The sequence below is a fragment of the Tamandua tetradactyla genome, chromosome 7 (genome assembly GCF_023851605.1).
Source record: "Tamandua tetradactyla isolate mTamTet1 chromosome 7, mTamTet1.pri, whole genome shotgun sequence".
Taxonomy (NCBI): Eukaryota; Metazoa; Chordata; class Mammalia; order Pilosa; family Myrmecophagidae; genus Tamandua; species Tamandua tetradactyla.
In genome coordinates, this window is record NC_135333.1 from 174,163,315 (window position 1) to 174,177,364 (window position 14,050).

General features: G+C 43.9%; 1 protein-coding gene across 4 annotated transcripts in view; it reads right to left on the reverse strand.

Moving 5' to 3' along the window:
• GLT8D2 (glycosyltransferase 8 domain containing 2) overlaps positions 1-14,050 on the reverse strand; it is a 51,304-nt gene that overhangs the window by 20,054 nt on the left and 17,200 nt on the right. For 2 of the 4 annotated variants that reach the window (XM_077111848.1, XM_077111849.1), the window contains exons 2-3: positions 11,945-11,989; positions 9,631-9,723 (exon numbers count right to left, since the gene is read on the reverse strand). In XM_077111848.1, coding sequence (XP_076967963.1) covers positions 9,631-9,723; positions 11,945-11,963 — 112 coding nt within the window. In that variant the 5' untranslated portion in view covers positions 11,964-11,989. Of the gene's footprint in view, positions 1-9,630; positions 9,724-11,944; positions 11,990-12,154; positions 12,242-13,002; positions 13,211-14,050 lie in introns of those variants that run through there. The other 2 variants (XM_077111850.1, XM_077111851.1) reach the window with 2 other exon arrangements.

The following is a 14,050-nucleotide window of genomic DNA, read 5'->3' on the forward strand; positions in this document are numbered from 1 at the left end:
CTGGGAAAGAGAATATAATGTGGCAGGAGTGGGGGCCACGTGTATTTGAGCCACTTCCTCATGTAACTTACTTGTGCCTTCAGGACCTGCTCAACCCTATCTCTAACATATAATTTCCATTTTATGATGGAGCACTGCTGTGCACACCCAACTTCATGGCTTGTGGATAACACGCAGCTCATGATAAGCAACTCAGGTCTCATGGTAACTTGGTGGCCCATGGTTAAGCATTCGGTCTCTATGAAGGCCCAGTAGCAGGTCAAAAGCTGTTTCTCAAAAGGAGAGTAGTTATCTGCAGCAGATGGTAAGGCTTTGCTCCAAAATCCTAAGGGTCTGTGTTGTGATTCTCCTATAGGGGCCTGCCAAAGGCTCCAGACAGCATCTCTATTTGCCACTGACACTTCCAGTACCATTAGATCTGCTGGATCTTATGGTCCAAGTGGCAGAACAGCTTGTACAGCAGCTTGGACCTGTCGCAGAGCCTCCTCTTGTTCAGGTCCCCACTCAAAATTAGCAGCTTTTCTGGTCACTGAACTCACTGTGAGATGGACCTGAGCTAAAATTCCATCAATCACCTGACCGAGAATTCTTCTGCTTATTCAGCTCAAACAAGAATTTAGTCAACTGCCCGTCTATTTTACTATTAGGTACCCCAGGTTCTACTAGCCAACACCACAGGTCCCTGAATCAGATTATTTTGACTGCTGCATTGAGTCTGTTGTCCGTTATGGTGGCAACACCCACCTCATCTATGGGGATTAACTGTGACCACCTGGCTTCTGCCAACTTGGGATCTGGTCATCCCCATTGTGTCTAAGAATTCGAGCTCAGTGACAGCAGTTCCCACAGTAATATCTGACCTACAGAGAAGTGCAACTACAGAGTTCTTCAGGGATGATGGTGCTAGTCTCACAGATTTATTCCTCAAGGTCCTGGTGAAAGGTTGTCTTCTGGACATTCCTGGGATGCATGAGCAGGTTTTCCATGATAAATCCACTCTAACATTCCCATCTCTCTAAGCCTCTGGATCCCCTCATCTACTTATACCAGGGCAGTTCTGGCACTTCAACCTCAGGTAATGTTGGCCACCTTTTGATCCATGTTTCAGCCAACCATCCAAACAAACTGTTTGTTCATGCCCTTTCTAATCTCTTAAGCTACAACACTGAATGCAGATTCTATCCTTAGTGGGCCCATATCAATAAATTCAGCCTGATCCAACTTTATATTCCTTCTACCATTATCCCACACCCTTACTATCCATTCCCACACACAGTTCCCTGATTTCTGTCTACACAGACTGGAAACCTCATGCAGTTCTTCTGGAATGCAACCTACTTCCTCATGGATCACTCTTTGTATCTCACCTTTCACGGCCTGTTGGGACTTTAATCTATTTATAGGTCTAAAAAAAAAGAGGGGGACTTCCAGAGAAGATGGCGGCTTAGTAAGACACGCGGGTCTTAGTTCCTCCTCCAGAACAGCAACTAAAGAAACAGAAACAATACAAAACAGCTCCCGGAACCACGACAGAGACCAAAAAGACAGCGTGCCCCATTCTGGAACGGCTGAACCGGTGGGGAGAATCCGCTGCGGTGAGATTCCCGAGGGGCACGTGCTTCCCCGGGCCGTGGCGGCTGGTAGCCGGAGCCCCTCCCTCCCTCCTTCCCAGGCCAGCTGGGAGATTTGGACAGGCGGTCCCCTCAAGCCGCAGCGGCCGGCACCGACCCCCACACACAGCCTCCCAGGCCAGCTGGGAGATTTGGATCGGAGGTCCCCCAAGCCACTTCGGCTGGTGACCCTCCCCTACAGCGAGAGTTTTCCAAAGTTAAAGGAGCCACAGCATCTTTTACTGGTGGGACCCGCAGACAGACAAGCGCCACATACTGGGCAGGATAAGAAAAACAGAGCCCAGAGATTTCACAGGAAAATCTTTCAACCTGCTGGGTCCCACACCCAGGGAAATCTGATTAAATGCCCAGATGCCAGCAAAAAATAATGGATCACACCAGGAAAATTGAAGTTATGGCCCAGTCAAAGGAACAAATCAATAGTTCAAATGAGATACAGGAGCTGAGACAACTAGTTCTGAATATACGAACAGAAATGGAAAACCTCTTCAAAAACCAAATCAGTAAATTGAGGGAGGACATGAAGAAGACATGGGCTGAACAAAAAGAAGAAATAGAAAGTCTGAAAAAACAAATCACAGAACTTATGGGATTGAAGGACAAAGTAGAAAAGATGGAAAAAACAATGGATACTTACAATGGTAGATTTAAAGAGACAGAGGCTAGAATTAGTGAACTGGAGGATGGAACATCTGAATTCCAAAAAGAAACACAAACTATCAGGAAAAGAATGGAAAAATTTGAGCAGGGGATCAGGGAACTGAATGATAATATGAAGCGCACAAATATACGTGTTGTGGGTGTCCCAGAAGGAGAAGAGAAGGGAAAAGGAGGAGGAAAACTAATGGAACAAATTATCACTGAAAATTTCCCAACTCTTATGAAAGACCTAAAATTACAGATCCTAAAAGAAGTGCAGCGCACCCCAAAGAGATTAGACCCAAATAGGCATTCTCCAAGACACTTACTAGTTAGAATGTCAGAGGTCAAAGAGAAAGAGAGGATCTTGAAAGCAGCAAGAGAAAAACAATCCATCACATACAAGGGAAACCCAATAAGACTATGTGTAGATTTCTCAGCAGAAACCATGGAAGCTAGAAGACAGTGGGATGATATATTTAAATCACTAAAAGAGAAAAACTGCCAACCAAGACTCCTATATCCAGCAAAATTGTCCTTCAAAAATGAGGGAGAAATTAAAACATTTTCAGACAAAAAGTCACTGAGAGAATTTGTGACCAAGAGACCAGCTCTGCAAGAAATACTAAAGGGAGCACTAGAGTCAGATACAAAAAGACAGAACAGAGAGGTATGGAGAAGAGTGTAGAAAGAAGGAAAATCAGATATGATATATATAATACAAAAGGCAAAATGGTAGAGGAAAATATTATCAAAACAGTAATAACACTAAATGTCAATGGACTGAATTCCCCAATCAAAAGACACAGACTGGCAGAATGGATTAAAAAACAGGATCCTTCTATATGCTGTCTACAGGAAACACATCTTAGACCCAAATATAAACATAGGTTGAAAGTGAAAGGTTGGGAAAACATATTTCATGCAAATAACAACAAAAAAAGAGCAGGAGTAGCTATACTAATATCCAACAAATTAGACTTCAAATGTAAAACAGTTAAAAGAGACAAAGAGGGCGGGCCACGATGGCTCAGCAGGTAAGAGTGCTTGCCTGCCATGCCCGAGGACCCGGGTTCGATTCCTGGTGCCTGCCCATTTTTGGCTAGAAGACGGTGGGATGATATATTTAAATTACTAAAAGAGAAAAACTGCCAACCAAGACTCCTATATCCAGCAAAATTGTCCTTCAAAAATGAGGGAGAAATTAAAACATTCTCAGACAAAAAGTCACTGAGAGAATTTGTGACCAAGAGACCAGCTCTGCAAGAAATACTAAAGGGAGCACTAGAGTCAGAACCAAAAAGACAGAAGAGAGAGGTATGGAGAAGAGTGTAGAAAGAAGGAAAGTCAGATATGATATATATAATACAAAAGGCAAAAGGGTAGAGGAAAATATTATCCAAACAGTAATAACACTAAATGTTAATGGACTGAATTTCCCAATCAAGAGACATACATTGGCAGAATGGATTAAAAAACAGGATCCTTCTATATGCTGTCTACAGGAAACACATCTTAGACCCAAAGATAAACATAGGTTGAAAGTGAAAGGTTGGGAAAAGATATTTCATGCAAATAACAACCAGAAAATAGCAGGAGTGGCTATACTAATATCCAACAAGTTAGACTTCAAATGTAAAACAGTTAAAAGAGACAAAGAAGGACGCTATATACTAATAAAAGGAACAATTAAACAAGAAGACATAACAATCATAAATATTTACGCACCAAACCAGAATGCCCCAAAATACATGAGGAATACACTGCAAACACTGAAAAGGGAAATAGACACATCTACCATAATAGTTGGAGACTTCAATTCCCCACTCTCATCAATGGACAGAACATCTAGGCAGAGGATCAATAAAGAAATAGAGAATCTGAATATTACTATAAAGGAGCTAGACTTAACAGACATTTATAGGACATTAAATCCCACAACAGCAGGATACACCTTTTTCTCAAGTGCTCATGGATCATTCTCAAAGATAGACCATATGCTGGGTCACAAAGCAAGTCTTAACAAATTTAAAAAGATTGAAATCATACACAACACTTTCTCGGCTCATAAAGGAATGAAGTTGGAAATCAATAATAGGCGGAATGCCAGAAAATTCACCAATACGTGGAGGCTCAACAACACACTCTTAAACAATGAGTGGGTCAAAGAAGAAATTGCAAGACAAATTAGTAAATACCTCGAGGCAAATGAAAATGAAACACAACATATCAAAACTTATGGGATGCAGCAAAGGCAGTGCTAAGAGGGAAATTTATTGCCCTAAATGCCTATATCAGAAAAGAAGAAAAGGCAAAAATGCAGGAATTAACTGTCCACTTGGAAGAACTGGAGAAAGAACAGCAAACTAATCCCAAAGCAAGCAAAAGAAAAGAAATAACAAAGATCAGAGCAGAAATAAATGAAATTGAAAACATGAAAACAATAGAGAAAACCAATAAGACCAGAAGTTGGTTCTATGAGAAAATCAATAAGATTGATGGGCCCTTATCAAGATTGACAAAAAGAAAAAGAGAGAGGATGCAAATAAATAAGATCAGAAATGGAAGAGGAGACATAACTACTGACCTCACAGAAATAAAGGAGGTAATAACAGGATACTATGAACAACTTTACGCTAAGAAATACAACAATTTAGATGAAATGGACGGGTTCCTGGAAAGACATGAACAACCAACTTTGACTCAAGAAGACATAGATGACCTCAACAAACCAATCACAAGTAAAGAAATTGAATTAGTCATTCAAAATCTTCCTAAAAAGAAAAGTCCAGGACCAGATGGCTTCACATGTGAATTCTACCAAATGTTCCAGAAAGAATTAGTACCAATTCTCCTCAAACTCTTCAAAAAATTCGAATTGGAGGGAAAACTACCTAATTCATTCTATGAAGCCAACATCACCCTCATACCAAAACCAGGCAAAGATATTACAAAAAAAGAAAACTACAGACCAATCTCTCTAATGAATATAGATGCAAAAATCCTCAATAAAATTCCAGCAAATCGTATCCAACAGCACATTAAAAGAATTATACTTCATGACCAAGTAGGATTCATCCCAGGTATGCAAGGATGGTTCAACATAAGAAAATCAATTAATGTAATAACCATATCAACAAATCAAAGCAGAAAAATCACATGATCATCTCAATTGATGCAGAGAAGGCATTTGACAAGATTCAACATCCTTTCCTGTTGAAAACACTTCAAAAGATAGGAATACAAGGGAACTTCCTTAAAATGATAGAGGGAATATATGAAAAACCCACAGCTAATATCATCCTCAATGGGGAAAAATTGAAAACTTTCCCCCTAAGATCAGGAACAAGACAAGGATGTCCACTATCACCACTATTATTCAACATTGTGTTGGAGGTTCTAGCCAGAGCAATTAGACAAGAAAAAGAAATACAAGGCATCAAAATTGGAAAGGAAGAAGCAAAACTATCACTGTTTGCAGACGATATGATACTATACGTCCAAAACCCGGAAAAATCCACAACAAAACTACTAGAGCTAATAAACGAGTACAGCAAAGTAGCAGGTTACAAGATCAACATTCAAAAATCTGTAGCATTTCTATACACTAGTAATGAACAAGCTGAGGGGGAAATCAAGAAACGAATCCCATTTACAATTGCAACTAAAAGAATAAAATACCTAGGAATAAATTTAACTAAAGAGACAAAAAACCTATATAAAGAAAACTACAAAAAACTGTTAAAAGAAATCACAGAAGACCTAAATAGATGGAAGGGCATACCGTGTTCATGGATTGGAAGACTAAATATAGTTAAGATGTCAATCCTACCTAAATTGATTTACAGATTCAATGCAATACCAATCAAAATCCCAACAACTTATTTTTCAGAAATAGAAAAACCAATAAGCAAATTTATCTGGAAGGGCAGGGTGCCCCGAATTGCTAAAAACATCTTGAGGAAAAAAAACGAAGCTGGAGGTCTCGCACTGCCTGACTTTAAGGCATATTATGAAGCCACAGTGGTCAAAACAGCATGGTATTGGCATAAAGACAGATATATCGACCAATGGAATCGAATAGAGTGCGCAGATATAGACCCTCTCATCTATGGACATTTGATCTTTGATAAGGCAGTCAAGCCAACTCACCTGGGACAGAACAGTCTCTTCAATAAATGGTGCCTAGAGAACTGGATATCCATATGTAAAAGAATGAAAGAAGACTCATCTCTCACACCCTATACAAAAGTTAACTCAAAATGGATCAAAAATCTAAACATTAGGTCTAAGACCATAAAACAGTTAGAGGAAAATGCTGGGAGATATCTTATGGATCTTACAACTGGAGGCGGTTTTATGGACCTTAAACCTAAAGCAAGAACACTGAAGAAGGAAATAAATAAATGGGAGCTCCTCAAAATTAAACACTTTTGTGCATCAAAGAACTTCATCAAGAAAGGAGAAAGACAGCCTACACAATGGGAGACAATACTTGGAAACGACATATCAGATAAAGGTCTAGTATCCAGAATTTATAAAGAGATTGTTCAACTCAACAACAAAAAGACAGCCAACCCAATTACAAAATGGGAAAAAGACTTGAACAGACACCTCTCAGAAGAGGAAATACAAATGGCCAAAAGGCACATGAAGAGATGCTCCATGTCCCTGGCCATTAGAGAAATGCAAATCAAAACCACAATGAGATATCATCTCACACCCACCAGAATGGCCATTATCAACAAAACAGAAAATGACAAGTGCTGGAGAGGATGCGGAGAAAGAGGCACACTTATCCACTGTTGGTGGGAATGTCAAATGGTGCAACCACTGTGGAAGGCAGTTTGGCGGTTCCTCAAAAAACTGAATATAGAATTGCCATACAACCCAGCAATACCATTGCTGGGTATCTACTCAAAGGACTTAAGGGCAAAGACACAAACGGACATTTGCACACCAATGTTTATAGCAGCATTATTTACAATTGCAAAGAGATGGAAACAGCCAAAATGTCCATCAACAGAAGAGTGGCTAAACAAACTGTGGTATATACATACAATGGAATATTATGCAGCTTTAAGACAGGATAAACTTATGAAGCATGTAATAACATGGATGGACCTAGAGAACATTATGCTGAGTGAGTCTAGCCAAAAACTAAAAGACAAATACTGTATGGTCCCACTGATGTGAACCGACATTCGAGAATAAACTTGGAATATGTCATTGGTACCAGAGACCAGCAGGAGTTAGAAACAGGGTAAGATAATGGGTAATTGGAGCTGAAGGGATACAGACTGTGCAACAGGACTAGATACAAAAACTCAAAAATGGACAGCACAATACTACCGAATTGTAATGTAATTATGTTAAAACACTGAATGAAGCTGCATCTGAGCTATAGTTTTGTTTGTTTGTGTTTTTTGTTTTTTTCTTTTTCCTTTTTTCGTTTTTATATATTTTTTAATTTTTTATTATTATTATTATTTTTATTTTTTCTCTATATTAACATTCTATATCTTTTTCTGTTGTTTTGCTAGTTCTTTTCCTAAATCGATGCAAATGTACTAAGAAATGATGATCATACATCTATGTGATGATATTAAGAATTACTGATTGCATATGTAGAATGGAATGATTTCTAAATGTTGTGTTAGTTGATTTTTTTTTAATTAATAAAAAAAAAAGAGGGGTAGTAGGGGTGGTTCATGAAAAGAATTAGAAGTGTCCTTCAAGCCAATTGCCTCAGTGCATTCCATTGCAGTTTCATCTGGTGAAACAGGATTAATCGCTCCAGACAGAGGAGTGAGGGCTGTTTCCTCAGGGGAGGTGGTTACAGGGTTAGCAGGCACTGAAGGGTTAATCTCTTTAGGTGGAAACTGGATGGCAGAGTCCCCAAGGCAGGCTGGAGGTGAGGCAGCTGCTTCCTCAGGACAGACCATCACAGGTCTAGCTAGCAAGGCGCAGCAGATTCCAGGGTTTCCACATCCCCACTGCCATCATTATCAACTCCTATGTCCTCATCCCAAGTTTCAGGATCCCAATCTTTTCCCATCAAAGCCCTTATTTTAACAGCAGACACCCTGCAAGGTTGAGATTTTAGTTTACGTTGTAAATCTGCTACTCACACTTTGAGGCTCTGTGTCTGGTTTTCAGAGATCTGGTCTGTGACCACAGGAAATAAGATTTTCTTTCAGGGCACATATAGAAATTTTTACATCTTTTGTATGGCATTTAAGTTTGAAGTGTTCAGCTCATCCCTTTCTTTCATAATTGCATCGAGTATATCTAAGAACAACCAGCCAACATCATTATACCTCCTAACTCCACAAAACTCTGTTAAGGTGTCAAAACCACTCTCACCCAGAGCCTTGCCTCATATAAGAGTATGATTAGGAGAATTAAATGGTGATATTTTGTGTATCTGTTTTGTCAGCTCACACCACGGACTGTCAGTGCCATCCTGATTATGGAAATAGAGTCATCGGTGCCTTTGAATCTAATCAGAACAGAAAACCAATTGTAAAAACGCATTTTTAAGATTCTGTTTCTCAAGAACCACTCCTGGTGCCAAGCTACAGTAGCCAGAGTTCTCTAGAGAAACAGAGCCAATGGGGGAGATCTGTAAATATGAGATTTTATTAAAGCATCTCACACAACTGTGGGAATGCAGGAGTCCAGATCCCACAGGGCAGGCTGTGAGCTGACAGCACTGATGAGGGACTTGGATGAATTCCCCAGAGAGGATGGCTAGCTGAAGCAGAGAAGGACTCTTTCTTCCGACTCCTCTTTAAAGACTTCGTCTGATTAGATTAAACATCGCTCATGCAGAAGACACTCCCCTTGGCTGACTGCAGATGGAATCCGCCATAGAAGCAATCCCCATGCTGATGATGTCATAAACCAGCCTTCTGGTTCATCAGCTGACCAGGAATGTCCTTGCAATAACGGTCAGGCCAGCGCTTGCTTGACCAAACAATGGGCACATCAGCTGGCCAAGCTGACACCTGGACCCAACCATGACAGGGATATTGAGCGGTCCACTCAAAGTGTGGCCCAAGAAGCATCAGCAACAACTGGGAGCTAATCAGAAACCCAAATTCTCAGGCCTCACCCTACTGAGTGGGGCCCTGTGCGGTGTTTTAAGCTCTCCAGATGATCCTTTCCTAGGCGAAAGTTTGAGCAGCACTGATCAATGTAAAGCACAACTAAGGGTGGTCCCTGAGTGGACATTCTACAAACAGGCTCTGGGGAGCTGACCAAATCCTTCTGAACCCAGCTGCTGAAAGGACCCAAATGAAGACACTCCAGCTGCAGCCCCAGGCTCCCCCCCGGGTGGGTTCCAGCACCTGCTTACCTGCTGCATTCTTGACCATACTCCCTCTGCGAACCTTTTTATACAGAATGGCACAGAGGGTCACAACCAGGAGGAACAGCAGCACCTGATTAACTGCAACAGAGACAGAAACGTGTTAAAATGTAACCCGTCACACGGAAATTTCTTGCACACGTGTAGAACGGTGGTGTGAGCAGATGCCTTCCCAGATACACGGAAGGGGCCATGAGGACCTTTCTTCAAGTTAATGGGGCAGCCGCCACTCAAGGACACACACAGGAAGTGTGAAGGGGAACCAGGGGAGACCCAGGCTGACGGGAGGTGCTGCCACCTCAGTCATGGGTGCTGCTGCCTGCGGCACCACCGTCTGTGCGTGAATGTTCTGCTTCAAATAACACCCAACATTTACAGATTACTTCTTAGGAGTCATTACTTACTATTTTCAGAGACTAAAGGATTATGTATGAATTAATTTATCTATTCCTTGTACGTTATGAATAATCAAGGATTAGAAAGAGTAGGGAAAAACTAAGTCATGAGCCCTTACTAGTCAAGAGTGCATGCGCTCGGCCACCACTGCCCAGCTGCCTCACCACGGTTCAACCACTGGCCGAGGACGATGCGCAGAAAATTCTCACCTGGCCGAGAGGTTCCAAGACTTCACGCCCACCCCCACCCCCCAGTTCAAAGCCCCCGGGACCAGGTGTTCCAGATTAGTGACCCGTGCCCTTGGGCTCTACTGAGAAGCAGCATGGGGTCGATCACAATCTCCTCAGCGTGGAGCACAGAGCTCTGGGCGTGCAGGAGATGATTTAGGAGGCTCGAGCTCATCGTGATTTCATGGTGCAGGCAGGCAGCCAAGCTCCGGCAGAAAGGACTAACGTTCTAACTGCATATACTCTTACAGTCACCTTCTTCTATGCCTTTTCACAAGACATGTTTTATGCTTTTTACTGTCTTTTCCATTTATAGTTATGATATAAATTTTCTATTACAAATTTTAAAAGTTAACTTAAAGAATATATTCAGGAACGTATGGGTCATAAGGAACAAGATGGTGGAAAATTGAGAACTGAGAACGTTGCCATATGTGGTACACAAATCCTCAAAGCTGGGAAATGATGGTAGAAAAGGAAAGGACTGAGATTTGATGTCAGTCTCACAACCCCATATCTGCCACTTCCAAGCTGTGTGGCTTCTGAGGAGTGGCTTAAACTCTCTGAACCTCTGTTTCCTCATCTGCTAAACGGGGACTGTAGTGGCAGTTACTGCCCTACAAGACACTCAGGGGGGTTAACGGAGGCCACGCGAGCCTGGTAAAAGCCTTACAGTTGTTATGCATTTTCATCATTATTGCACATGAGAATATTTATATTAACTGGCCTCAGACTGCTCTACTTTAAGACCACTAGGCTTTTGTCTCCTCATCTATAAAAGGACGAAGCCAGACAGTCTCCAGGGATGCCTGCCAGAGCTACCCTCGATGCCTCCAGGTTCCACCTCACTGACATGGGCTCCCCCCGCCTCCCTGGGTTCTCAGGGCCTGCTGGAGACAACTGGACACTGGGCTCAGTAAAAAACAAAACAGAACACGCACAACAGCAGGTAAGGGACCAACGAAGTTCCATAATTCACCAATAGGCCTGCGCAGTATCTGCCTGCCGGTCCATGTGAAGAGCACCCAGTGTCCGCTGTCCTCGGCCCATCTCACCACAGGGGCTGCGGCAGAGCTGGGGCGGCCACCAAAACACAGCACGGCTGCACACTTTGAATTGCACATAAACAGTGGACATTTTTCTTAATATCAGTATGTCCCGTGCAATACTTGGGACACATTTATTCAAAAATTATTCACTATTTATCAGAAATTCAAATTTTAATGAATGTCCTGAATTTTTATTTCCTAAATCTGGCAACCCTATCTGGCAGGTGATTGTAATACACTTAGATTGCTATGTTTCCCCCGAAATTCACAAAAGGCTTGATCTAAAATCAGGGGAAAGTCTAAGTTTTGATGGGTCTAAAGATTATACAATTTGAGGAGCCTCTTTAAGAATAAAAACACAAAATTACATGCATTGGATTAGACATAACTATGAATGCTTATCTGGAATGTGAAAATAAATTATATTGGCAGCGTTTATAGAAACACATAGCTTTCCCCAGGCCAGGGACACCTCTGACCAAAATACTCAACAACTTTCCATGGGAAACTTCCTGAGATGGTGATGGCAAAGAACCACCTGTGTGAAAGCCATAAGCTAAGGCTTGGCATCAAAACAGCTCTCCAAAATACCTATTTTTAAAACTTTATTTTCAATATTTATAATCTTACTTTTTCGTAATAGAGCCATGATGTTCACGTGGGTGGGAACGGCACCTGTGCGTTAAAGAAGAAGAAAAAATCAACTCAAGCCATCAACAGTTGTTAAGAATTACGTCCTCTTTGAAACTCTAATATGCTGCGAATCAGGCAATGGTTCTTTTCTTTCCCAAAAGTTAGCATTTGGGAAACAAAATAAAGATTTCTTGGCATATAACTCACCTCTTCCAAGGTGATTTTTCTGGCTGTGCAAACCTTCCAGGGGCTGCCTGGAGCTAACGCATCTCCAGGGGTGTTTATCTTCCCCAGAAAGAGTCCTGACAACCTGGGTCAACACAGCAGATGGCACACACCAGAAGCATCATGTAAGCAGGGGTCCTTGACCCACAAGATCCACCCATGCCTACTTTTCTGCTTTCATGAGTGATTTCCTTTGGAAAGGAATCTCCAGGACTCCCCGGCAGACCAGACCCTCCCTAAGAGAGCATTCCTCATATTCCGTCACTTATTCGGCAGGTACTTCCCGGTGCCGCCAAGAGCCAACGCTGTGCTAGGAACTGGGGATACACCAGAGGCCAAAACTGTCCTGCCTGTCATCACGGAGCTCTCAGGTGGGTGGGGAAACAAAGTGTAACAAATAAAATATTTAGATTAGGTTAAGTGCTATGACAGAAACAAGGAAGGTGCTGGCATAAATAGGAGCACACTAGGAGCAGGAACAGCAAATGCAAAGGCCCTGTGGCTGGCAAGAGCTCTGATTATTCTCTTAATCAGAGCTTAGATTAGCCGTAACTGCAAGGTCGTTAGGCTGAAACACAGCCTCCCAGGGCTGGAAGAGGCTGGAGAGGTACAAGGGGTCAGGCACCATGGAGCCCTGCATGCCCTGGAAAGCAGCTGGGATTTCATCTAGATGGCATTTAACCCCCACCATCAATCTTTGTGTTTGTCAGAGCCTGGGATGCTTTTCAAACATTCTCAAAAAAAAGCATTCTGATGTGAAAGGAGAGTGGACACTCAAAGTCCCCCACGATGAACCCAAAATCTCTTCCAAGTTTTCTGTTCAAACTCACGTGGGAGAAAATCATAGCGCCTTTCGTTGTTGGCAGAGTTCCAACTCTGGGCGGACAACCGTCGTGAGGTCAGGGCTTTCCGTGCGCCGGTGGGAGGGCAGGGAGAGGCGGGTCAGGGCTCAAGGGTCAGTGTGAAGGACGAACGCGAATCCCGGGGTCTGGCAGCAGCCCAGGAGGGACACAAGGTGAGGAGAAGGGGCCCGGGGGTTGGGGGGTGCTGGGAGCTGTGGGAGGGACTCGCCAGGAGAACTTCCTTCCCGGGGACTTTCAGGGGCCGGGCTGTCCACCCTTCCGTCCGCACCTCCAGCCTCTGCCCCTCCCCCACACCGCCGGGCCCGCATCCCGAGGCGTGAGCCGGGAGATGCTGCTGGGACGGGCAGCTCCGTGGGCTCCGGGAAGGCGCATACACGTCTCCGGGAATCCTCAGGAATCTGGGAGGGTTCGCTGGAAGGAGTCAGGCGGGGGAAAGGAGGGCCAACTTTGCTTGACTCTCTAAATCCACGGCAGATGTCAGGGTATGTGAGTTTTTTCTTTTTAGCCTTCAAGGATTTGAATAGCAAATCACCTTCAAGCAAGCGTTCATCGTGCACGGCCCCGTCGCGCCCAGCCCACCCCGGAGGTGCTGTCCGCGCGCAAAGCTTGGGGAGGCGCCGGGACCGGCCGGTGGGAAAGTCCGCCCGTAGTCCCCGCGTAGTCCCCGCGCTCTCCCCTCGGTCCAGTCCCTCACGGCGCAGCTTTAACTCGTTTCCTCTTCTGGGTTTCGCTCGTGCCATTTCGCGGCCGTCTCGGTGTCTCGGCTGCAGAGACAGCACCTGGGGACCGCCCGGGAAGGCGCGCGCTGCGGCGGAGACCCCTGCCCTGCCTGTCGCGTCGGTGCCCGAGTCTGGGGATGAGGGGCTCCCGGGCCCGGGAGGGCGGCGGGGCGGCCGGGACCCCCACCCCACCCCACCCCGCCCGCCCCGCTCTCTGCGCCCCGCGCCCCACACGCCCGGCGTCCGCCCTTGCCCACGACTCTTCCCCGGGGAAGCCACCGCGGGGTCGCCCGACA